The 27,791-nt window shown below is 45.7% G+C and overlaps 1 protein-coding gene across 1 annotated transcript in view; it reads right to left on the reverse strand.

Annotated features, from left to right (window-relative positions):
- Positions 1–27,791, reverse strand: part of LOC148524825 (protein-glutamine gamma-glutamyltransferase 5-like) — a 94,778-nt gene extending 66,987 nt beyond the window's left edge. Inside the window, exons 1-2 of the mRNA XM_088471806.1 lie at positions 27,731–27,791; positions 8,475–8,651 (exon numbers count right to left, since the gene is read on the reverse strand). Of these exons, the coding sequence (XP_088327932.1) occupies positions 8,475–8,651; positions 27,731–27,740 (187 nt within the window). The 5' untranslated portion in view covers positions 27,741–27,791. The remainder of the gene's footprint in view (positions 1–8,474; positions 8,652–27,730) is intronic.

The raw sequence follows: 27,791 nt of genomic DNA on the forward strand, positions 1-27,791 counted from the left end.
AAAGTAATGCCTAAATGCTCACAACTCAAATTTTATTATAGATACAGATTTGAAAATTTGCAGTAAAATACTTTGAAGTCTTAGTAACAGAATGACTCTACTCAAAAAATTCACCATCTGCCCTCAAACATTTTCTCCAGCTCTCAACCCAAGCTGTGAATCCACTTTGGAAAAATTCCAGTGGTTGGTGTTTGACCCAGGAACATATGGCGTTTTTAACAACCTTCATGTCTTCAAAATGTTGACCACGGAGACACTATTTGAGAGGGCCAAATAGATGAAAGTCAGAAGGGGCCAAATCAGTACTGTATGGTGGATGTGGCATTATTGCCCACCCCATTTTGGAAATGGCCGCAGATGTTGCCATCGAAGTGTCAGGTCTGACATTGTTGTGGTGTAAGATGACATTTGACAGTCAAATTGTTGACCTTTTTTTGCGGATGGCTTCTTTCAGCTTCTTAAGTGTAATAATGTATCGATCACTGTTGATTGATTGGTTTTGTTCCAAGTAATCGATGAGAATAACACCTCGGCAATCCTAGAAGAATGTGGCCATGACTTTTTACGGATCGCTGTGATTTAAACTTTTTTGGCCTAGGTGAACTTGGGTGTTTCCATTGCTTTGATTGGGCCTTTGTTTCTGGGTCATAAAGGAATACCCAGGTCTCATCTCCTGTAATGACATTTTCCAAAAACATCTCAGGGTTGGCTTCAAAGTTGGTCAAAAGGTCATTGCACACTTTCACCCTCTGGGCCTTATGATACATGGTTAATTGCTTTGGAACCCATTTAGCTTACACTTTACAATATCCCAAATAATTGATTAATGTTTCTATAGTGCCATGGCTACATTCCAGTTCATCGCTGATAACTCTGATGGTCTCACAATGGTCTTTCTGAATCATGGTATCGACTTTGTGTTGGTTCTCTACTGTCACTGCATTTGATGGTCTGCCACCACGAGGTTTGTCGCATACGAACGATTCTCCCAATTGAAAACGCTTCATCCACTTTCTGACATTGCTATAGCCAATTGTATGCTCACCATACACTTTTTTCAGTCTTCTGTGGATTTCTGCAACACTGCAGCCTTCTTTTTCCAGAAATTCAATGACGGCTCTTTGTTTCATCTTGGATTCCATGGTATTTCTTGGACTACCTAAACAAAACTACATATATAGTTAGCAGACATATTAAAGTACAAACTAAGTTTCAAATAAATGTTGTGTATTATTTCAGAGTTATGAGCATTTAGGCATTACTTTTTGAACAACCCTCGTACGTACACATATATATATATATATATATTCCATAGACAAAAAAACCTTACGGTTTCACATGTCGCATTAAGGCTGCTTAGACATGATCTGAAATTTCACAAAACCTATGGAATTTCTGCCACTCAAACTTCAAAAAGCAATGAAATTACGATCATTAAGGTTAACGCCTTAATGGACGTGTTCCTTGCGTAATACAGAAATGGTATGCCATGACACCATGTGGTTAACTGCAGATACAGCACTCTCACAGAATGAGATTGCTGTCACTCACAAAATGGTGGAGATGCTAATTTACAGAATTGGGTGCTCATTGGAATACACATTTGTCGTTCGGATCAGCACATGATGCTTGCAGGTGATAACACAGGAATATGTGTATTGTACACGTGCCTTCAGCAATTCACGAATTTATGCATGCTTATGTATTACACTATTATTTTTATTGCAATTAAGAGTGTATAGGAATCTTTAAAATTATATTTGGTATTAGTATAGTTGTGTGAGATGCAGCTTTGCCACATTTGTCAAATGGTCAGACTCTCAGGGCTAGAGAGGATTAAGGCCTTCCCTTCCATCTCTAAAGTAAATAAATGTGTCTCTGTTGCATTAGTCATTTTGTTTAATATTTTATCCAAAGGTATATTAAATTATGTATTAATAAGTATATAGAGATTAGTGTATTTCTATGCAGGTGTGATTAACTGCGGAGACATGTATAAGTTAGTATTGTTGTAAGCTATTTTGTTCTAGCAGTAAGAATTGTAGCTTCAAAATGTCAGTATTTAGCGTGTAGAGATTAGGAGGCAGCAAGTCTCAGATTTACTAAACAAAAAGAGTTAAATTAGACAGCCTTGGTCTGCAAGAAGCAGCAGCTGAAGGCTACATGGGAACAAAAATTGAAGATAACTATTTATATTGTCAGTATTATGATTAGGACATATAACCAATTAAGGTCTAGCACGTATGAATATTAATTAAATTAATATTCACCATTTTGAATGTATTGGGGGTATGGACAAATGATAGTATAAAGTATTGAGCAGAGACAGGGAGGGAGGTCAGCCGGGGAGCACTCAGAGGAAGCATAAGGGAGCACACAACGAGGATGCCGGGTGCCGTGCCATACGTATGTATGAAATTGGCTGACTGATAATGCACTGGGTGTCACAAATTTATTTTACAAGTATTCCCTACTGCTGATAATATAACCTAAGTGTTTTTGTTGTAACTCTGCATTGGCAAAATATATGTAAGATTAAGCTGTCTTAAAGTAAAAGCATTGTCATTTATTTTAGAATCTGTATTGGTGTGAATTATTTAATTTCTTCTTATAACACATAAGGTTTATAAATAAATCTAGAACACATCGCATTATCATAGGCATGGATCAGGAAAATCCATGCTTCAAGTATCTAGACACAGATGAAAGATATAAATGACAGATATATAAATTCTGTGCTACACACGAGGATGCCGCTGTCAGGGAGCTTACCCCAGCCAGAAGTGTACGCGAGTCAGACCACATGCCACTTCCGGCACGCGATCACGTGGATGCCGCTGTCAGGAACCTCAGCTCTGGTTAGAAGCAGGTTAGTGAATGACAACATGGCAGGCCATTCAGGATGTTTATCAAAAGAGGTGGGGCCAAAAGTTGAGCTATTTAAGTTAGGAATATCCCCTTTTTGAATCACACTTTGTGAAAGGCATATTGCTGAAACGCGTCAGTGTGACTGCAGAAGACCTGGGCCATTATTGGGGACTTGGACGTAGATGGTGACGGATCACTTATTAGGTTTCCTAATCCGGAATATAGGAATACCATTATTATTATACCATGTGTTCATCCTGCCTTGATCTGAAAGCCCTTTAAGGTATGCAGGCATTTTGCTGTATGTGTCTATGTGTAATAAAATAATTCAGAATGACACTATGGGATATTCCTGTTTATAATTGTTTTTGAGGAAAGTATCAATCCACACACTACTCTGAATGAGATGGTTTATGCATCTGACCAGAGGGAGATAGAAAGGAGATGGACAACTATAACTTAGATGTGAGTAAAAATTTAACCATTTATCCTGTTTTACTTACATCTACTGATTGGTTTATTCCTTCCTTCTTTTGAGGAACAAAGGAAGGAGGTTTTCACTAAGAAGAGGACTTCTATGGATACATTTTAGAAGGTTGCCTATGGACCTTTCATATGAAGAATTAAATTGACTTTTATAATATTGGTATCATAAAAAGAATTTACGCTTAGTTCTATTCTATTTTGACAATCTAGACACAGCTGCACGCATCTATGCCTAATAAATAAAATCATGTGCAAAATGAAAAAAAAAAGGCAAATAAACACAAGACACACACACCGTTGAAAGTAAAAGTTTATTAAAACATGCACACACCACACACATGTACACTCACTATCACTCATATTTACCTATGTATCCCTGAGTCCCATCTCATGCTCTTCTCCAGTAGTGATACATAGGGTAGTGTAACTGTGAAAAAAAAAATCCATACTCACCTCCTTCTATGCGTGGATCACGTCCTCTTCATTCCATGTAGGCATCCCCGGGCTTTGCAAAAAAAAAAAAAAATGAAGTTACGCAGAGCCATGGACATTAGTACTGTCCTCTATGGACAATACTACTTGAATGATGGCTTAGCGGCAGGATTACACTATAGAAATCCTGGTGCTGAGTGCTCATTGGCTGAGAGACATGAGTCTCCCGCCTCTCAGCCAATGGTCTTGATTCGGCAAGGAATGCAAAGGAGAGAACGCACGCACTCTGCCGATGTTGTCGCGCTGCACATGTATGCGCACCTCAGTGCGCGTATCAGCAACAGCGAAGAGAACTGCGATTGCAAAGCGTACACAGAACCATTGCACAGTGATTGACCGGAAGTGCCGTTTGTGGGACAGGTCGTGTGAATGCAGGCGTGCCTGTGCATTGCAATGCCGTTGCAGGGGCGTGCATAAATTATCCACTACAATTCCACAATGTCACACACAGGAAGGAGGGACGCAGGCTGTCACACACAGGAGGGAGGAAGGCGGGCTGTCACACACAGGAGGATGGGAGGCGGGCTGTCAAACACGGGAGGGAGGGAGGCGGGCAGTCACACACAGGAGGAAGGGAGGTGGGCTATCACACACAGGAGGAAGGGAGGCGGGCTGTCACACACAGGAAGATGGGAGGCCGGCTGTCACACACAGGAGGATGGGAGGCGGGCTGTCAAACTCGGGAGGAAGGGAGGTGGGCTATCACACACAGGAGGAAGGGAGGGATGTGGGCTGTCACACACAGAGGGGAGGGAGGCGGACTGTCACACACAGGGGGAGGGAGGTGGGCTGTCACACACAGGGGAGAGGGAGACGGGCTACCACACACAGGGGGGAGTGAAATGGGCTGTCACACACACAGGGGGGAGGGAGACGGGCTGCCACACACACAGGGGGGAGTGAGACGGGCTGTCACACACACAGTGGGGAGTGAGACGGGCTGCCACACACACAGGGAGGAGGGAGATGGGCTGCCACACACAGGGAGGGAGTGAGACGGGCTGCCACACACACAGGGGGGAGTGAGACGGGCTGTCAAACACACAGGGGGAGGGAGACAGGCTGCCACACACACAGGGGGGAGTGAGACGGGCTGTCACACACACAGGGGGGGTGAGATGGGCTGTCAAACACACAGGGAGGAGGGAGATGGGCTGCCACACACAGGGAGGGAGACAGGCTGTCACTAAGAGGGGGGAGGGAGATGGACTGTCACACACAGGAGGATGACGCTGGCTGCTGGTAGGGCGGCTGATCTTGTAAGGCCTAGGAAAGGGGGTCTGCTGGAGATAGGAGCCTGCGAGGGGTATAGGGAGAGCCTACTGTTGGTGTTAGGCAGAATGGGCAGGGGGAAGTCAACTGGAAATAAGCACCCTGGGGCAGCTACTGGTGGAGTGGCGCGGCTAGCAACTGGGGACAAGACCCAGCCACCAGTTGCTGATAAGGAGCGGGGCCGGCTGGGCAAAGGAAGTGGAAGCTTGCTGAGCAAGGACGGGTTGGGATGTCTTGCCGCCGGACATCCCGGTCTGTGGCCGGAACTGAGAGACCAGAGGTCTGAGGAGACCGTTGGGAGACAGCATCAGGTGCTTGAGGGTGGGATGACTGAGGTAGAAGAGCAAGGGGAAGTGAGGAGCCATAATTACCAGCTCCGAGGCAGATGCCCCAGAGCAGGATGTCTCATCTGCAATGGGCTGCCATCCTCGATCTGCTCCCACCTGGCTGTACTGTCCGATACCCGCTGCTGCTGGCCAACCTTGGCTGCCTCTCTGATGTCCTCCAGCTGTTCCCCCGGTCCCGATCGCTTTGGAATTGCTGTACTCTTACAAGCCGGCAGTCAAGCTCTGGTGTCGACGGGCTGTCACACACAGGGTGGAGTGAGGTGGGCTGTCACACACAGGGGGGAGGTAGGTGGGCTGTCACACACAGGAGGGAGGGAAATGGGCTGTCACACACACAGGAGAGAGGGAGATGGGCTGTCACACAAACGGGGAGGGAGATGGGCTGTCACACACACAGGGGGGAGGGAGACGAGCTGTCACACACAGGGGGGAGTGAGGTAGGCTGTCACACACCAGGGGGAGGGAGGCAGGCTGTCATTCCCTACCATCCAAGTGGGCACAGAGGGGGAATATATTCTTGTGGTGAGCAAAGTGAGCCTACGTGCCTGCAGCATGGCGTGCGAAGCCCGCAATGGGTCAACTGTGCAGTGCTACTGCTGCCTGTCACTACAAAGTAATTTGCGGTCAGGATGCGATCACAATGATCCTGACTGCAAATTGCTTTGTAGTGACAGGCAGAAGTAGCACTGCACAGGCGGTATCATGGGCACACTGCGGGCTCTCCACTGAGCGTGGTACATTAGTGCGGGCTGTACCCCCTGATGGTGGCCCTGGGCCACATTGGGGCCCCCTCGGCCAGATTCCAGCAGCAGCGGGGCAGGTGGGGGACAGGGTGCTGCGAGCACCGAAACAAATTCCGGCCTGTGCGGGTGGGGATTGGGAGCAGGGGCCGGCCTGTAGAGGTGACTGGGTTCCTGGCCTGCCTCTATCTCTCCCAGAAGATAGTGCCTCTCTGGGAACGGAGGCAGCAGCCAGGAGCGCATTTCACAGTCACCATAGTGCCTACACACACCAGGAAGGGAACGGGGAGCCGCCACCCATAGCCCGCACCATTCTCCTCCCACTGCAGCATACCCAGCCATCTGGAGACCCCTGCAGACTGAATACCTTCTACTCACACAGCATATGCGGTATGCTTGTATCGTGTTGGGATATCAATTGGTGGAAAAGTGGGTTATTAAAAAAAGTAAGGTGGCCATCTTAGTACATCCGTGTGAAGACACATACACCCCCCTGCTGGAGGCTCCTGGTGCAGCTGCGCAACAAGTTGAAAAGTCCTATCTGTACAATGGTGCATTCTTGAGGTAATAGTCTAAGTCTAAATTCGCCCCCTACCCTGACTTTTGCCTTCCCAAAAATCCCCAATAGACTACAGCAGACAAGTGTTCCTAATTGAGAATGTCAGAAAAATGTGACAGTTGGAGATTTAGATTACTCCCATATCCTAATTTTTTATGTTTATGTTCTGAAATTTGGCATGCAGCACCCAGCGAAAGTTCTACCCAGCCTTGCCAAATTTCAGCATGGTACCTCCAGCAGCTTTTGAGATGTAGCCCCTTGAAAACCTTGCCCCCCCCTTTGGAATCCTCTATGGAGAATATATATATATATATATATATATATGTGTGTTTTTTGTTTTCTTTAAAGTGTACAACAATTTATAGTATTGAATTTATTTCCCTGGTACTCACAACCCAAGAGTTCCAAGAAGGGGAGAAGACAACTTCTTTGCCCACCCTCCCGGATAACCGAACCCTATACAGAATTAATTAATAATAATTAATCGGTCGCCACATTGTACAACACTGGCAGGTTCCTGGTTCTTCAAATAGCCAAATATTACATTTGGAGGCAAAAATAGCAGAAACAATTTCTGCAATTTGTGGTGACTCATAAGACACCACAAATTTGGAATCTATTACAATCTGGACACGGTAAATGTGTTTAAAAAAAGGCAAACTGTACCTAATGCAACTTGATATGAATAAAGCCATTAGACATTTACAATAAATCATTAAGATACAGTACAGTATACTTTTACAAAAAGAGTAAGAATAGTTTACAGTATATATTTTTATATATAGCAAGTACTTTCATTTGTTGGTGCTCCTAAATGTTTCTCCGCTATACCTTTTCACTGCCTCAAACCATGGTCCTTCCCCATTATCCAATGGTTATTGGGAAGAATCTTGGGCCCCATTGCAGATACCCTTTAAGGTTCCGCATGAGACTCAAAAAGTCCCAGAAAAAAGTTGTACACAGATGTAAGTTATATGTTGCATATCAAATTAATCAGTGCAGTCTTGTGCAGTCTCGTGGCGCATCTTAGTCGCATCGTATTGTGACAAAGGGGCCTATTCATTAAACCTAAATATTCTCTAGAGATAATTAGGTTTAGAACTCCCATGGAGTTCTACCTAATTATAGGTGGAATTCATCATTCCATCTCTCCATAAGTATCTATTCCGAAAAGCTGTCATTTTTACGATGACAGCTTTTCGGGAAATAGATACTTTTCCCTGCCTACACTACCTTATGCATCTGGAAACAGTGCTGCGCATGCGCTGTTACATCTGTAAAACAGCGCATGCGCAGCACTGCCTACAGATGCGTTAAGTTTGTGAACCCCCCCCCGACCCCCTTCTCCTCCTACAGACATTGTAAGATGACTTACAGGCAGTAGTGGGTGCAAGCCAATGTTGGAATCTGACTGAATAAGTGAATTGGAACAATTCGCTGGTAGATATAGATAAGTGCAAATTTTCCAGGGGTTTGCAAGCTTTGAGGCCGAATTTGGGTGAGTCACAGCAAACTGTGTTTTGGGATATTCAGTAATAGTTATTTTATTAGTCCATAGATCATATATAAGGAAGGTCCCATGCAGATTTGTAAAATTATAAAAATGTATTGGAATATGGAATAGCGCTTTAAACCTTGCCACTATCCCAGAGCTAGCACTATATTATTGTAACTGTGTACAGTATATGTTTCAGGGGTAAAACCACTTACCTGGCTCGACAATAAATTTAATGTTATCACTGTTCAACTCAAAATTTCTGTTATTTATGTCCAGACGAATTTTAAATTGCTGTCCACGTCTCACTATTAGACGTTTTGTAGTGATCTCATCAGTGCGGTGCTCTGTGTTGTTGCTTTTAATCTGTAGGTCAACATTTTTGATGCACACTAAAAGGAGAAATTTACATACATCAGCAGGACTATTCATTTAGACTGCATCAACTTTTTTTTGATAATTTATGAAGGATATATGATATTCTTTAGCAAAATCCAACCAACTATAGAGTTATCTATAAGACAAAATAAAGAGTTATAGGTCCTACATGAAAACTCTGATAATAATAGGGGTCTTACATGAAAAGTCAAGTAATTATACTTGTCAAAATGAGTATTTTCTTGCTTTTTCATAAACTTATCATTTTGTGTTTTAGTGTGGGTACTGTTAACATGCAGAGTAGGGACTGCCAGTATCAGAGAAGCCGTGAAGTTGCCTGGCAGCTTACCATGTACTTATAAATGCATGCAACAAATATCTCTATTACCATATAGTTTTCATGTATTGTTGCAGGTACAATTTTGTGTGCTGGGGGACATCTAGGGGATACTCCCCTTTCTGTTTTTTTTGTTTAGTATGACCCTTCCCTTTCATGCATCTGAAGAATAATGCCAAATTGATTTGAGCATCTTTCATTTTATGTTTGTCATTTAGTGTTTTAGTCAAGCAGTGCTATACAGTGGTGGAAGTCCCATAGGCAGTGGAGTCACTGATCTCCGGGTGCCAGCTGTCAGGGGGGCACCAGGAGCGCACGTATAAATCCATCTATAACCGCTGCCAGCGGTTATAGATGGATCTATTTGTGGGGTCCGTTCGTAGAGCCGCTGTCTCCTCTCCAGGTAGCGGTGGTTGGTGGCAGTGCAATACATTTTTTTTTGATTATTCCGAGTCGCAATAAACAAAAAAAATTTATTGAACCAAGCGCCGGCGATGCCTCCAGATATGCATTGCGGGAGTCAGAGGATCTGCTGTGTGTAGAGAAGCAAGAAGACGCAGCCATAAGACCCAGGAGGAGGTAAGTAGAGCTGGAGGGATGCGGGGGCTAGCTGCAAAAACAGTGGGGGCTGAATGGAGACACAATGGAGCTGGCTGGAGACACAGACAGAGGGGGACTGGCAGGTGACACAATGGGGCTGGCTGGAGAGACAATATGAGCTGGCTGGAGACACAATTGGTACTGGCTGGAGACACATTGGGGGCTGGTTGGAGAAACAGGGAGAGGGGAGCTGGCAGGAGAGACAGTGGTGGCTGGAGAGACAGAGAGAAGGGGCTGGCAGGTGAGAAAGAGGGGGATGTCAGTGGGGGCTGCCTGGAGAGACAGAGGGGGCTGGCAATGGCGGCTGATTGGATATACAGAGGGGGTGGCTGGATAGACACTTGGGTTGCTGGCTGGAGAGGCAGGGGGAATAGCTGGATAGATACTAGGGGTGCTGACTGGAGAGACAGTGGGGGTTGGCTGGAGTGAGACGGTGCAGAGTGGCGCTGGCAGGTGAGACGGTGCAGACTGTCTGGAGAGACAGAGAGAGGGGCCCTGGCAGGTGAGATAGTGGGTGCTGGCTGAATAAACCAAGAAAGGGGGACTGGCAGGTGTGACAACAGGGGCTGGCTGAAGAGACCGAGGGGAGCTAACTGGAAAGATACTGGGGGATGGCTGGAGCTAGAGACACACGGGGGGGCACCACCATCAATTTTGCCTCTGGGCGCCTGGCATGAACTTACGCCACTGGTGCTATTGGCTGTATTTATGTAATGCTGACTGTAAACATTGTTTAATAATCGGTAGCCAAAACCTTCTGTATTGATTTTATAAAGCCTTTGTTTTAATTTTCTAAAGAAATTTATTCTACAATATATTTGCTGAACAATCAGATCATATACATGAGTGGAAAATGTAAAAGCCTCAGATTCTTTAAACTGTCACGATTCATGCAAATTTTCTAGTCATATGTAATCGTGTGCAAATTAGAGATCTGTGCTGACACCCGTGTTTGGGTTTTTGTTTTGATCTGGATTTATCTTCCTGTTTTAGTATTGGATCTGGATTTTTTTTTTTTTAAATCATGTAATTTTTGCAATCCAAAACCTGTAATTCGGATTTAAAATCCGAATTTCGAACCGCTTGAAGATCGGAACTGCGATTCGGATTTATCTGGATCACCTCAGGAGATTAGAACTGTGATTCGGATCTGTCCGGATTTACGAAATTAGTGAGGCTTTGGATTTTTGGAGAACCAAACCGCACATCTCTATTTCAAATATTTGCAAAGTTATTAGAAGCCCGCCAGAGTCAATTGCAATATAATAACTGTAATAGAGTTAATAGAAAGTGAGAAAAAAGAAAGTACTCTTTTCTTGGGAGCACTCTTAATTTGTAATGATTATAAAATTAAAATGTAACCTTTATTCAAATTTGTTAAGAAATTGGTGGACATACAACAATGCTAAACACATACGGCCTGATTCAGACCTGATTCGATGTTCGCTAATGTGGTTATGTGTGTAGTTTGCAGTGCGCGTGCGCAAACTAGTACGAGCGATCGGATTTTGCTCGCTTGCCCTGCAAAGACAGCCCAGTGGAATGAGTGACAGGAGAGGCCATTTGTGAGTGGTAACAGGGGCAGGGCAGTAGTAACAGGTGAGTGGAGTTGCGGATGCAGGCGTGCCAGGGTGTTTTCACGCCGTTTCTGGGGCGTGCATAATTAACAAGCAGTGTCATAGTACATGTCACCTGGTTGAAAAATACTCTGAAGTGCTCGCAGTGCTTGCGGTAGGGTACAGTCAACCGCAAGCGCTGCGGTCAGATCTGATGTAACCCGATGTACCGATGGTTGAATATTCTTCCTGGAGATGACGTATGCTGGTGGGCGGCTAAAGAAAGGCTGGTGGGCATCTGTAAACACAAAGTGATCGCTCGCCAAGACATAGTGGGCGTGCTTATGCCTTGCCGAGCGAGCGGCTGCCTTGATGTCATAGCTGAATTTCCATACACTGGGAGCAAGTGACCGCATCTAGCGAGTGGGTCTGAATCAGGCTCTTAGTAAATAATTCCAATAGTAAGAGACAGTAATAGGAATATGCAAAGGTCCCAGTTAGTAACTAACCCCGTTTCTGCTATCATATCATCTTGAGGTCAGCGGACGATTGATGAGAGAACGGGGCAAGGCTGCAGGTATTAAGGAAGAAGGGAGCACCTCTGCTATCAGCGTCTCACTGCCTCAGACCTCCATGTTGTGCAAGACATTGCAGGGCAGTGTCCATCAGAGCGCTGATGAGAGAGTGCTTGAGGAGATAAGGAGGAAAGGAAGGTGCTGAGAGTATCTTAGCTTGGGCTGCTATGTTGACTGGTGCACGTACACTTTTTAGAGGCTATGGGGTCTATTTACTAAGCCTTGGATAAAGACAAAGTGAACAGAGATAAGGTACCAGCCAACCAGCTGCGGCTGAGGTACAACCTTGTTGGCAGAGGGACGACCTAGATGGCTGAGGTGCAACCTTGGTGGCTGAGGTGCGACCTTGCTGGCAGAAGTGCGACCTTGCTGGCAGAGGTGCAGGGCCGGATTAAGCTCTGTGGGGGCCCCTGGGCAACAAACATGTGGGGGCCCCTATCAATAAAGGTTATATATATATATATATATATATATATAAATATATATATATATACATATATAAATATACATACACATATAGTACCCCTTCTGCAATGCCCCCTGAAGTTGTGCCCCTTCTCCAATGCCCCCAATAGTTGTGCCCCTTCTCTAATGCCCCCAGTAGTTGTGCCCCCTGCAATGCCCCCAGTAGTTGTGCCTCTTCTTCAGTGCTCCCTGTAGTTGTGCCCCTTCTCTAATGCCCCCAGTAGTTGTGCCCCCTGCAATGCCCCCTGTAGTCGTGCACCCTAAAGTAGTGCCCCCAGTATTAACTCCCCCTCCGCGCCCACACACCTGTGAAAAACTTACCTGTCAGGGCTCCCGGGTCCCGTCGTCGCTGCTGCCGCTGCCTGCTGGATCTAACTAGATCCAGTAAAGGCGCGCAGGCTCCTCTCATTGCGCGGGTGCCGTCATGATCTCACCCGCGCAATGAATCACTGGGAACGCTGGCCTCTGAAGCGATCAGAGGCCAGCGTTCCCAGTTAGTTGGTCATGATCTACATGCAGGAGCTCCACGAGCTTCTAGTAGATCGCGACCAACCTTAGCCGGACCTGACCTGAGGCATGTGGCCAGGGGTCGGGGACAGTGTGTGGACGACCGCCCCTGTCGCCCTGCCTTTAATCCGGCTCTGCAGAGGTGTGACCTTGGTGACTAAGGTACCAGAATGCAGACAGATGAGATGCATCTGGTTAAGGTTGTGTGGAAAAGTTGCTGCAGATGCCGCAGTGCTGCAAACAGAGTGCACATTCGAGGTGGATAGAGTGGCTGAGCTATGAGTAGTTCCACTATCTGGAATAGCTGCTCACGGTAGAAGACTCAGGTGTGGTGTGGTCACAGCAGGAGTTGCTGCTCTGGATGGTACTGGCAGCGAGGCTGAGAGCAGGTAGCCGGTCCATAGATGTCACAGCTTTACAGAACTGATGTCCGCGAGGTCTGACAGAATACCTGCAAGACTTGATGTGAACCAGGGTTTACACGCATGGAGTAAACTATAACCAGCAAGATGGCGCCAATCCGGCAGGCTTATAAATGATTCTCCACCAATAGCATGCAAGTACAGAGATTGATGGGCAGCAGCTGAGGCGCTGCACATCTGTCCGGCAGTCCCAGCAGTAGTTGCGGTTGTCCGGCATCTTGGTCTCAGCAACTGCAGGTGCATCCCAGTTCAGTGTCCACGTTGCCTGGTGACCAGGGAGACTGTTAGGCCCTGCAGCCAGAGGATGCGGTGTCCTGGGTGAAGGTAACAAGCCGTGAAACTATGGCATCCTAGTGACATACAATTCAGAGAGCGTCCTAATGTAAAATACACTCTGCGTTCTAGGACCACCATACAATATAGAGAGCAGCCTAGTTTCAAATACAAGCTGCATCCTACTGACCTCCAAACAATAAAGAGAGCATCAAAGTGACCACCATACAATAGGAATTGGTATGAATTACTGCGGGATGTGAGCCCGGCGGATGAAATCTTGACGCTGGAAGGCCGGCAGATGAAGATCCCATCTAAGTACCCTAACCCTCCCCTCTCTCCCCCCTAACCCTCCCTTAGGGTTGCCTAACCCTAACCTCCCCCCCTAGTGCCTAACCCTAAACTCTCCCCAGGGGTGCCTAAACCTAACCCCCCCTCCCCGCACCCTAACCCTCACGGGGGATTGCCTAACCCTATCCTCCCCCCGGTGGTGCCTGACCCTAACCCCCCTTACCCCTTGCCTAACCTTAACCCTCCCAGGGGCAGTGTCTAGCCCTAAGTAGCCCCGAGAGTCCCAAAACCTAACCCCCCCCTGCGCGCGCGGCCAAGAGCTCCCGACGCCCGGTTTACCTACGTTCGGTTGTCGGGCATTGGGATTTTGGCGTGGGACTAATGATATGCATCGGTATTTAGACGCCTATCATTAGTCCCATGCTGGGCTTTCACTGTCGGGAATCCGGCGGTTGGCATTTCGACCGCCGGCTTCCTGACTACATCCCCAATATCCTAATGAATGTTATACAATACATGCTGGTGACTGTCATATTCTAGAGAGTATTTTTGTGAGCACCATATAATTACATTCTCTAACAATTAATGAAACTTTACTCAAAACTAATTTACTATTTAAGTATAATCATAATAATCTAATTCAACATAAATAATAATTTTATGATCATTAACTCCCTTATACCCATTATTAATGGGTGTGGTATAAGAGATAGACATTAATTAGTTAGACAATGTCTAGATAGACACCAGATGTTAGACAGTCAATAGTTAGACAGGGAAAAAAGTTAGACACAAACAAAAGTCAGGCACATTAAAGTTAGACATGTAAAAAGTTCAACAGGTATAAAAGATCAACAGTCAAAAGCTCGACATGAAAATGGTCGGCACAAAAATGGTCGACAATTATTTTTTTTTTCCGTTTTTTAGCCCTAATCTTCACCCTAACCCTTTACCTCCCCTTGGTGTCTAACCCTAACCCTCCCTACTGGTGCCTAAACCTAACCATTTGGGTAAGTGCCTAACCCTAACCCTCCAGTAAATGCCTAACCCTAAACCTAACCCTAATCCTAAAAATTAAATAAAAAATGTGTTGACCATTTTTTGTGTCGAACCTTTTCATGTTGAACTTTTGACCCTGTCGATCTTTTGTACCTGTCAAACTTTTTACATGTCTAACTTTAGTGTGTCTGACTTTTGTCTGTGTCGAACTTTTAGCCTTGTCTATCTATTAACTGTCTAACATCTGGTGTCTATCTAGACATTGTCTAACTAATTACTGTTTGTCTATAGTCTGGAACCCTTATTAATTATCCCCTACATCATCAGTTAATCCATTATTGTGCATTGACACCAAATTTCCACTCATGATTACCTCCCATAGGGGCCTATTCATCATCACTTATTTTTCACAAAAGGATGTGAAAATTTACATTTTCACATCCTTTTGTAAAAAATAAGTGTCAGTGCTATTTAAATTTAAGTATTTTTTTCGGAACTTGATGGTGTTACTGAGTGCCACTTTCAGATGGCGTTCAGCCCCTGATAACCTTCACTGGCTGCTGTTTACACGTCAGCCTGTGAAGATTTACAAGGCAGCCACAGCAGAGAGATCTGTTCAGATCTGTGAGTGCACTGCAGAGCCCCTGAAGCTTATAGCTCCTGGGCACCGCAGGGCTGTGTGCAACTCACCTGGCTGCTGGCTGCATACGATCCTCCTCCCATCTTCCGGGAAGAAAAAAGACACGCTAAGACAGGTGAGTGGAAGCGGAAAAGGGAGTGCAGTGGGCCGTGAGGACACCTGCAAGGGAGGTGAGGGCGGTGGTGATTGGACACCCGCGGGGAAGGGGGGGGGGGGTGTTGGTGGTGATCAGAAACCTGCAGATGGAGGGGGGGCACATCGGAAATCCACGAGGGGGCTCAGACACCCGTTTGGGCGCCGCATCAGACACCCGCAGGGGGAGTGGGGCCACATTCAACACCCACGGGGTAGGGCTCGGACACCCGCGCGGGGGGGGGGGGAGGCTGCATCAGACACCCGCAGGGGGTGTTAACCAGTGGGGAATAGAGAGTGACGAAGGGGGGGGATGGGGAGAGACAAGCAGCAGTGTTGAGATCCTTGTGGATACCTCAGCCGAAAAGCTGACTCTGCAAAAAGAGCAGTTTTTCTGGAAGTGATACTTTTGTGAGGGAGGCACAAAACATCTTTTAAACTCGCAGCGAGTTTAAAACATAATTATCACTAATGATAATTATATCATAATGAATAGGCCACATAGTCTCATAAAAGTAACCGCTTCATCTTAATTAATTCCACATTGGATAAAACAAGTCCTGTTGTGTTGTGTGAGGAGACAAGACCACCAGAGAGAACGTAGGGGATGTGCGCTGAAGGAACAGTCTGCATACAAGGGAAGGGGTGGAATACTTCATATGGGCGGCCACGTATTGAGTTTTTTTGTGTATCAGTATATGACATTCTGGAGAGATGTTGTCTGACTGGTGGAGGGGAATGTTATAGAGATTGGTGAGTATGAGTGAAACGATTAGAGCACAATAAAGAAATAACACCAGTAAGTGAAAATGAGGAGAAATAAAGGTCATATCAGTAACTACAGTATTTACATTGACAGAACTAGTGCATAACTTCAGGCAAACTAAAAACACGCAGTTACAGCAGACTTTAATGCTTCCATAGATAAAACTTACAACTCTGCCTTGTGAGGAATCTGTACATTAATGGTTGTCCTATGTGCAGACCTTCTGTTGCATTATACTATAATGTGTACCAAGCATTGGCGGATTGGGAATTAATTTAGCCCTGGAAAATATTCTGAAAGTGGCAACATGTAAGTAGTATTGTCAAATCTAGGCAGGGCCCAACACAAAGATATGCCAGGTTAGCAAACCATTAACCATTGCCACACAACACTGGAAGCATACACACGACAGTCATACAGCACAGACAGCATCCACATGGCTGCCATATAATACATTAAATGAGGGGTTGTTCCAGTGCTTCTCCAACCATTAGTCTCAAGATGTGTGGCATACATGCCAACACTCCCGCATCCTGCGGGAGTCTCCCATTTTACCCACCAGTCTCCCGCTGCCCCGCAAAGCCCTCCCAACCCCCCGGAATCCCTGAGCACCATTTCAAATCCGGACCGCGCATGTTTCCAAAAGTAGGCAAGTATGATGTGTGGGTTATTTTACCAAACAAAGTGGAAAATAAATATAGTGTATACTGTGTAAGTCCAAAAACATACACTCTGGGCCTGATTTAGAGCCGCTCGTAAGCGGCCGCTTGTTCGCTCTGAGCGATGTTCGCACAACTGCGCATGCATATGGGTCGTAATGCGCATGCACAAAACAGTCATTGCGGTCGGAAATCGTGCGCTCGCAAAACAGCGAAGGGCTGCTACTTTGATTGACAGAATGTACCGTTTGTGGGTGGTAACAGGGGAAGGTGCTTGAAAACGGGGAGTGGAGATCCGAACGCAGGCGTGCCTAACGGTCAAAAGGGCGTTTAAGACTCTCATTGGCTGCTGTTTAACATACACATCGCCGCCAGCGCTGGCGGTGATATGTGTGCAGCAGCAGCCAATGAGAGTCTGTCTGACTCGGATTCACTACTGATTCACACTCACATCGCTGCCGCTCGGCGGTGATGTGTGTGCAGTAGCAGCAGCAGCCAATGAGAGTCGTCTGACTGTCAATTGGCTGCTGGTTAACACACACATCGCTGCCAGCGCTGGCGGCGATGTGTGTTCAGCACAGCCTGAGCCCGCCTGCCAGTTGTGCAGCACAGGACCGGTGCTGGAAGCCTAGCGCCGGTTCTGTGTAAATGTGTAGCGCTGACCGCACTCACTGCGGTCGGCGCTACACTGGCTAACATGGCGGGCCGGAACTGTGGCCGGCGGCGCCCCCCACAACGTGCCCCGCTCACCCTGCCCTAGTTACGCCACTGACCCTAATACCAGCGGGATGCCGGCGGTCAGAATACAGACACTGGCATCCCGACAGTCAGAAACCCAATGCCTGAAGGTAAGTAGCCTAACCTTTACCCCTAACCCTGCCCCTAATTCCCACCTTACCTGCAGCTTAACCACAACCCTTCCCCCCTGCAGCCTAACTCTAAACCTTAAGCCTAACCCTCTTCTTAACCCTAATACTTACCAGCAGGATGCCGGCGGTCGGGATTCTAGAGTTGGGGTTACGACTGCTGTTGGGTTTCTGGAATCTGTATTCTGAGTGTCAGCATTCCGACAGCCGGCATGGTGACTACATCCCTGCAAGTCTCCGCGTATTTTTAAAGTGGCAAGCATTTTAAAGACTTGGTTTAGCCTTTAAAATGTGTGCCACTTTAATAATGCGGGGAGACTCTCATAAATCCCCCCAGTGGCTGAAGATCGCAAGCTATTACATTTAACCCCGAATATCCACATCTTATGTACAGCAATCAGGCGGCAAGGTATCCATCTCAAAATGAAGATGGATGGATACCCTGTTGTCTGATTGCTGGGCATAAGATGTGGATATGTGGACCTTTAAATAAATAGTACATTTTGTATTTATTTTCTCTTCTTAGAAAAAATAATGGCCCTCATTCAGAGCCGTACGCTCTGAGCAGAGCGCACGCTCTGAATGAGGGCCGGGCTCCATGAAAATGGAGCGTCCTCCTGGACGCTCGTATAGCTGTGGGTCACCACCCACAGGCTATACGAGCGTGCATTGTGATGGCCGCGATGGTCGTGACCATCGCGACCATCGAAATTGCGAGCCGGAGCCTGCGGTTGAGGTTTTCAACCGCAAGCTCCGGAGTGATTTTGGCTCTATCAGAGCCAAAATCACTCCCACTGACATCACTAGTGATGTCAGTGGGCCGGCTTTTGACGGGAGGCGTTCCCGTGGGAACGCCCCCGTCAGGGAGGCACGCCCCCGGCAAGCCCACCAAAGGGGGCGTGCTGTCAATCAACATTGACAGCACGCCCCCTTTGATCGGACACAACGAGCGAAGGACTTTCCTTCGCTCGTCGCGTCTGGCGCATGCGCACGACGGAGCTCCCTCCGTTGTGCGCATGCTCAGTCCATAACATCGACCCACTTGCGAGCGGACAGCCGCTCGCGAGTGGGTCTGAATCAGGCCCAATGTCTTATAAGAGATGGTCCTCCCAATTTAAGAACACCCTAGCCCTCTAGATTATTTAAGACCTCTCAGAAATGAGATAACAGGACTTTATTCCAATTCTAAACTGATGGACATTGGGATTATAAATGAATGTCCAGGCTGAATAACATATATAAAGGTTGAGTTTGATCTTGAAAGTGCAATCTTACCCAATGCTAAATTACATTTTGGAATCGGTGAGCATATATCACACTGAGGGCCTGCTTCAGACCCGGACGCTATTTACGGACGGTCGTTCCAAAAAAGGGTCTGGCTATTTTAATTGAGCGCTCGCTCTTTGCGGTTTGTTGACGCCCAGGGGCGCCGAGAGGGGGGGGGAGCGGGTACAGATTGCCGGGGCCCGGGCTTCCTGAGGGGCCCGGCAGGGGGCCCGGGTCCGGCGCCGCTCCCCCTCCCTCACAGCGTGTGCTGAGCTGCAGTGGAAACTGCTCGTGGCTTTGTGCAGGTTTGCTGGCTGTGTCGGCAGTGCAGGGGTTGCTGGCAGTGTTCTAAGTACATGGAATGGCAGTGCTGTGGTGCTGGCAGTGTCCTCAGTGAAGGGTACCGGCGATGTCGGCAGTGCAGGCATGCCAGGGGTGTCCTCAGTGCAGGTTTGCTGACTGTGTTGGCAGTGCAGGGGTGTTCTCAATGCAGGGTGCTGGCAATGTCGGCAGAGCAGGGATGCCAGTGGTGGCCACAGTGCAGGTTTGCTGACTGTGTTGGCAGTGCAGGGGTGTTCTCAATGCAGGGTTCTGGTGGTGACGGCAGAGCAGGGGAGCCAGCAGTGTCCTCAGTGCATGAGTGCTGACAGTGTCGGCAGTGCAGGGGTGCTGGTGGTGTCCTCAGTGTGGGAGTGCCAGCAGTGTCGGCAGTGTGGGGGTCACTAACGGTGTCCTCAGTACGTGGGGCAGCAGTGCAGGGGTGTCAGCTGTGTCAGCAGCGAAGGTGCAGGCGGTGTCATGCAGCGGGTGATGATGGGCACCATCTTCTTTTGCTTCATGTGTGCATATTGAATGGGCTTATATGCATTTGAGGCTATATCACTGTGCTAGCCACTGAAACACTGTACTAGCACGAAAAAAACTGTCACTAGGAAACTGTCATCAGTTCCTGAAAAGACAGATTCTGTACTTCCCATCCACCAGTATTGTGGTGTAGTGGTAAAGTCACTGCACATCACACTTGGCAATTAGGGTTTGAATCCCAGTGTAAGCATTTTTTTTGCTCCAAAATAAATTTGTATAATTCAATAATATAATAATATCAATAATATTATTGTAATAATAATAAAACTGTTTAGAATAATATCATATTTCATCTAGAGGCTGTGAACACCGTGTACACTATGTGGGGATCTGAGTCAGTGAGGACGGCGTGTGTGTGTAGTGATTTCTTAGTGTACAAATTTCCTCCTGGAAATATGGCTCGATATTTTATATACAGTACTGGTTCTAGATATACATTCTAATTCAAAAACTGCCCATCAGTAATTTCAGTGTGTTCATGTCCTTTTTCAGAATAACCCTGCCCATTGTTTGCCTCAACACAGAGGGGGAGGGAGGAGGAATTCATTTGTAAAGGCTGCACTTTTTACACAGGCAACAAATCAAGTTTTCATTAGCCCTCCCCCTGTGTGTTGTTACTACTCATTAATGTTGCCCTTTGTGTCTAGAGACACTTTTGTACTTTCAGTCCCTCCCTTCCTCCCAAAACTGTACTCATTTTCCATGTTTATATTGTACATTCATAGACCAGTAATGTAGCTGGAAGCACAATGTTTTGTTTTCCACTTTGTTATTACAGTAAAGTATACATAGTATGTCAATTGTTATAGAGAGAGAGAGAGAGATGTGCGCCCACCGTCGTGTTTTGGTTTTGGATCTGGATCTCCCCTGGTTTTGGATCTGAATCTGGTTTGGGATTTTTTTCCTTGGTGTTTTGTGTTTTGGTTTTGGATCCGGATATTTTCTTAAAATATCATAAAAACAGTTAAAATCACAATATGGGCTTGTTTTTGTTCCTACAGTATTATTAACCTCAATAACATTTATTTACAGTAATTTCCAATCAATTTTGACAACTTCACAATATTATATTTTTCATCTTGTTAAGGCCAAAAGGTTGCATCCAGCTAGCTGGCTGACTAAGCTAAGTGACACAGTGGGCGACACTAACATGTGGCAGTTCATCTTCCAATTTCCAACATGGATACAGTGTGTTATAGCGTGTGGGTTGGATACACCAATAGTGCACATATTGTGACAGCATTGTTGGCATAGCAGGGTTGCTGACGGTGTCCTCAGTACATAGAATGGCAGTGCATTGGTGTTGGCAGTGTCCTCAGTGAACAGTACTGATGATGTCGGCAGTGCCAGTGGTGTCTTTAGTGCAGGTTTGCTGGCTGCATTGGCATTGTAGGTGTTGCTGACGGTGTCCTCAGCATGTGGTTTGGCCATGCTGCGGTGCTGACAGTGTCCTCAGTGTAGGGTACCAGCGATGTTGGCAGTGCGGGGGTGCCAGCAGTGTCCTCAGTGCAGGTTTGCTGACTGTGTTGGCAGTACAGGGGTGTTCTTAATGCAGGGTGCCGGCAATGTCGGCAGAGCGGGGGTGCCAGTAGTGTCCTCAGTGTAAATTTGCTGGGGATGTCCTCAGTACATGGAATGGCAGTGCTGTGGTGCTGGCAGTGTCCTCAGTGAAGGGTACCTGCGATGTCGGCAGTGCAAGGGTGCCAGCAGTGTCCTCAGTGCAGGTTTGCTGACTGTGTTGGCAGCGTAGGGGTGTTCTCAATGCAGGGTGATGGCAATTTTGGCAGAGCGGGGGTGCCAGCGGTGTCCTCAGTGCATGAGTGCTGACAGTGTCGGCAGTGCAGGAGTGCTGGTGGTGTCCACAGTGTGGGAGTGCCAGCAGTGTCGGCAGTGTGGGGGTCACTGACTGTGTCTTCAGTACGTGGGCCAGCAGTGCAGGAGTGTTGGCAGCGGTGGTGTCAGCAGCGGAGGATGCTGCCAGTGGGGTGCTGGCAGTGTCGGCAGTGGGTGTGCAGGCGGTGTAGGGCAGCGGGGGATGGTGGGCGCCATCTTCTTTTGCTTCCTGTGTGCATATTGAATGGGCTTAATGCTGATTGGCTGAGAGCTGTGACGGAAGGCTCTCAGCCAATCAGCGTTAAACCCGCTCAATACAAAACCTTGTGACCCCACAACCTCGTGACCCAAGAGTGGGATCACAAGGTTTTGCCTCAGGTTAGGGATCTGGGCAGGCAGAGAGATCCGAGAACCCTCTATGGGTCGGTGCCCTTGTTCGACCGCACTGGTCGAACTTCCCAAGAGTTGGCTCTGATTAGGGGGTCCTTAGCTCCCCAGGGATCCCCGGCCTGGGCTGATTAGCGGTCAGGTTTAATGCTTTGACTGGGGGGCCCAGTGAAAGGGCTCCCCTGGCTGTGGCATTAGCCCCCTCACTAGAAAAAGTCTGGTGCTGGTTCTGAATTTTACAGGGGGACCCTACTAATTTTTTCCCCCTGTATTTCCAAAATCAGATCAGTGCCCAGTGCTAGTTGCGCACTGTCCCTATGTCATTTGTCCCCCATATTTTTGCAATCAGAGCTGGTTCTGACTAGCCCAGTGCTTGTTGTGCTTAAGTACATGGGACCCCTATGTCATTTGTCCCCTGTATTTAATCAAAACCAGCACTGGGTCACTAAAAGCTCAGGGCTCTTTTGTGGAGGGGGGACATGCCATTTTTTATTTATTTGTTTTCACAGGTTTTTTTTTTTTACCACAGCAACACAGACGGGTCTCTCTGATCCCGTCTAAGTTTTGTGTCAATAACCCATATGCATGTAGCATGGATCTCCTGGTCCATGCATGCATCTATGTCATTGAAATACATAGCCGCACAGAGGGGTCTCACTGATTCCATCCGTGCTTCTGTGTCAATGTACAAAAGTGTCTCATGAAAATGTGGTTTGTTGTCTGTCTGTGGAAAATGTGCAGCCTTTACAAAATGAATTCCTCCCCCCTCCCCTCTGTGTTGAGAAAAGCAAAGGCTTTACCTGGAGAAGGACATAAACATATAGTATATTACTGATGGTCAGTTTTTGAATTATACTATATATATATTGAATCATAAAAATTTATTTTTGGAGAAAAAAAATGGTTTACACTGAGATTCAAACCCTAATTTCCTGGTGTGATGTGCAGTCACCTTACCACTACGCTATAACACCTACAGGCAAATACTGAAGTCTTTTCCCTCTTACAAAGCGAAAATTAACTGAAACTGACAGCTTCTGTTCTAGATCCAGCTAGAAATATAGCAATAGTTTTTTTTTTTTAGTATATGAAATATGGTGCTATATTTCCAAGTGCTATTTTCTATTCTGTATGACTTTTTACAGTATATGTAGCCAAAGTATGCAGGAAATTTTGTAAGCCTGTCTGGCACTGCAATGGGAAGCAGCTTACTGTATTGGATCTTCCTCTTCAGCTTTCTACTTAGGCAGCCACAGTATACTTTTCTAAAAATGCCACCTGCTGTCTGAAAAGTGGTACTACACTATATTTCAGCTTCCTTACACATGTCCCGACATGTATATCTTGGCAGGGATGGTTATCTGATGCAATGAATGGCAGGCCATGGCTCAATTTTCACAAAGGTGTATGTGGACACGTCTGTATAACATTTAGCACCTGGTCTTAAAAAAGGTCCTACATTTGGACTGAAACTTTCGCTAACTGATCTTTAACATGGAGTGACTAAAAAAAATTGTTTGCTGAGTATGATTGAAGTCTGGTGAGCAGGGTGTTTTAAGAGAGGAGGGGGCCCGTGTGCACTCCTCATGTGTGGCCCCCTCCTCTCTCCCTGGTGGCTGGCAGCCAACTGACGCGGCTGGCCAGCCACTGGAGCATTAGTAGTCTCCGGGCACTAGAGTGTGCCCGGAGTCTACTGCGCATGCACAGAACACCGGAAAATGGCCACGGTGGCCATTTTTCCGGTGTTCTGAGCAGCAGTGACACCCGACGCGGGACCTCGGACAGGTATGTTTAAACTAATATGGGTGCAGTGTGTGCGGTGCAGGGCCCCCCTGGACCCGGGGGCCCGTGTGCTCCGCACACACTGCACCCATTATAGATACGCCACTGCTGGTGAGTGCCTTCTCTCCACATACAGCAGGTTGGGTGCCAGAGGTGAATACTTAACTACTGCTGCTGAAAACTGTCATGTCTGAGTGGAAACTATAAAACTCTTAGTTGGTGATTGCTCAAAAGTTCTAAAGAAGGCAAGAAGAGGTGTTGTCTATAGCAACCAATCAGCTTCTAGCTATCATTTTATAGAATTTTCTAGACAGACATGACAGACTTCAGCCGCTGCAGGTAAATCAACAAACAATTATTTCATATTTATTTACCTTACACCCTTAGAAGGTATGATAAATCTTCTCCTAAGAGCTCTGCAGTATCGGACAGCAAGCTGTCTGTCAGACACACCTCTTCGGCAAAGCCAGTCCAAGGTGAGCCTGGAAAGCCTCAGCTTCCCTAACGGCCTACCAGGAAAAGTCATGGTCAGGCCTATAGTCTATACACCCAGTCTTGTGCATACTAAGAAATAAAAAGGTATACCATCTAAAACATAGGAACTAAAACAATTCATTGAAACATTGATTGTTAATGAAAAAAGACTAATTGGGTATATGTATGCAAACCGGTGTATAGGTAACTATGCAAAATGCAGTTGTAACTAATGAGACATTAGTGTTCAGTCTTAAACTGTGCTATACACTTACTATGTGACTGCTTGCTGTGGTTACAGCACTAAGTTTGTAAACATATGACAGCACCATTTTTAAATAACAATCTTTCATGTGTAACAAAACACATATAATATTAGGACCTATCGCTCAATTATTGGCATAACTATTTTACTTCTTAATGTTTGAAGCAAATATTTGCCGTTTGGAGGTAATACTTCTATTCTTCCACATTCCTAATAACATTCTTACATAACATTCTTCTACATCTCTACACTGATGACATAAATATTTGAGGGCATGTAGCAGTTACGTGAGCATTCCACAGCACACATGACAGTGCTTCACTGTTGGCAGCAGCTGGGTGCGATATTAAGCTCAGTTCTGCTATTGTTCAGGAACTGACTCAATGAGAAACCTAATTTGGATGCCTGGGGAAATACACTAGAAGTTACTTCAGTCACTATTAGTTTCATTGCGTAAAAATTATTTATGAAGTTATACGAGGGTAAAACTGAGATACAGGCAATTTGGAAATGTGTGCATATATAAACCTTACATTGTAATTGTAAATGGGTCAAGTAACATTACATGTACACTTGGACAATAAAAGAGGTCCAGCTAAATGCCTGGATGATTATTTATCATTGTTTTTGTAACTGGATGATCTACCAAACTGCCAAGGCAAGGTTCAATATATAACTAAAGGACAAAGAAATAACCGCGCTTAAACCTGTTTCCAATAAAATTGTATTTGTATTCTATTTGTCATATAAAACAAATGTATATATGATCTATAATAAATAGTACATTCAATCTAGGTGTGCAATGAAAAATATAATAATTTAATAATCCGTAGCTAGTCCCAGCTCAAAAAATCACAGCAATGGACATGTACATGAAGTAACACACATTAAATCAAACATATAAAAAATTAAACATCGTTTCTAATAATGAATAGCAATCCTAAAAAAGATCAGTAGAAACTGAATAACTAAAAGTCCCGTGGCTGTGAGCGCTGGTAGAGCCAAATGCTTCTTATTAGCAGCAATATTTGTGTAAAACTCAGCCACGTCCGGCTGAAAAAATATACCAAAAAATAAAATAAAGTAAAACAATTCCAAAAATTCAACACACCCCTCTGAAAAAATCTTTAATGGAAGAAACGCGTTAGTATTTGTACACTGCTGACAGCAGACCGCTTGTCACTAGCAAGCCAATAATACTCCTGTGGATCTCCTGTTCTCCCTCCTGTCGCCGCTGGGCAGCTGGACTCCAGCGCAGGTACTCACACTGCATCTAGGGCCTGATTCAGACCCTTTCGCTAGCAGGCGGCCACTCGTTGCAGACGATGTTCGCTAATGTGCACATGCATGTAGTTCTCAGTGCACGTGCGCAAACTACTACGAGCAATTGGAATGCTTGCTTGAAACAGACAGCCCAGTGGAATGAGTGACAGGAGAGGCCATTTGTGGGTGGTAACAGGGGCAGGGCAGTAGTAACGGGGGAGTGCCAGGCGTACCAGAGTGTTTCAACGCCGTTTCAGAGGCGTGCATAATTAACAGGCAGCGTCATAGTACACGTCACCTGGTTGAATTTTACACTGAACTGCTCGCAGTGCTTGCGGTAGGGTACAGTCAAACGCAAGCACTGCGGTCAGATCAGATGGAACCCGATGTACCGATGGTTGTATATACTTCCTGGAGATGACATACGCTAGTGGGCAGCTATAGACAGGCTGGTGGGCATCTGGAATCACAAAGTGATCGCTTGCCAAGACATAGTAGGCGTGCTTATGCTTTGCCGTGTGAGCGCCTGCCTTGATGTCACTTAGATGAATTTACATACGCAGGGAGCGAGCAGCAACATCTAGCGAGCGGGTCTGAATCAGGCCCCTAGAGCGGAGAAACAGCTGAGCTGTCAGCCAACATCCCGCTCATGTTAGGGCCAGGCTGGCAGATACAACATGTGAACTAGGAGCTCCAGACACGGACTTTTCAGCATGGCCCACCAGCATACTGATTGGCTATTTAATAGGAGCTGCATGTACCGTACAAATCAAGGTATAGTGAAATTTCACCACATGCTTGTAACCTACACCATAGGATGGTGACTATTCTGTACTTCCACAGTTCTAAATGGTGCAGTGTTCTATTAAGTCCTATAGGATTAATTCCCGTACAGCGTGCATATTAAGCAGCAGGTTCTGAGGATTTCCACAGAGACATCTTATACTATTACTGGTGTTACTGACATTTGTGCTTGGGTATCTCTTATTGAAGTATATAATACCAACTCTAATAAAGAAGGATTTTTGGAATTGTTTTATTTTATTTTATTTTTTTGCATATTTCTTCAGCCAGACGCGGCTGAGTTTTACACATATAGTATAACTGCTAATAAGAAGCATTTGGCTCTACCAGCGCTCACAGCCACGGGACTTTTAATTATTCAGTTTCTAATGATCTTTTTTAGGATTGCTTTTCATCATTAGAAACAATGTTTCATTTTTTATGTTTGATTTAATGTGTGTTACTTCATGTACATGTCCATTGCTGTGATTTTTTGAGCTTTTATGACTAGCTATGGATTAATAAATTATTATATTTTTCATTGCACACCTAGATTGAATGCACTTTTTATTATAAATCATATATACATTTGTTTTATATGACAAATAGAATACAAATACAATTATATTGTATACAGGTTTAAGTGCGGCTATTTCTTTGTTCTTTAGTTATATATTGGCTTGCAACCATTTAACTGCTGCTAAAAGGTATCCTATCTGTATATTTTTTACATTTTTTACAGTATACCATTGCTTATATTTTATTTATATTTATGTTTGTTCTGTTTCAAGCGCCTGTGGCTATACATATTTCTATTTGTGTCAAGGCAAGGTTCAGCCTTGTGAATAAACTTGAAATTGATTTATGCCCCTGGAAGCCAACTTCTAAAATGTTTCTTTTGGAATCACCAATTACAGTAATAACTCCCATATCCATATAATGGAGGGAACACAAAAGAGGAGAAACATACAGTCTTAGGTGTGTGTATATATATATATATATATATATATATATAATGTACACACACTGTTTATATGCATTCACATACTGTAATTACAACTAGAAGTACAAATTCACTGCTACTGTACCTTGAGCCATAGATTGATTCTCTCCTCCTTTCTGAGTAACTCAGTAATGATGGTGTAGAAG

The sequence above is a fragment of the Taudactylus pleione genome, unplaced genomic scaffold, assembly GCF_031769625.1.
Source record: "Taudactylus pleione unplaced genomic scaffold, aTauple2 ptg000116l, whole genome shotgun sequence".
Classification (NCBI taxonomy): domain Eukaryota; kingdom Metazoa; phylum Chordata; class Amphibia; order Anura; family Myobatrachidae; genus Taudactylus; species Taudactylus pleione.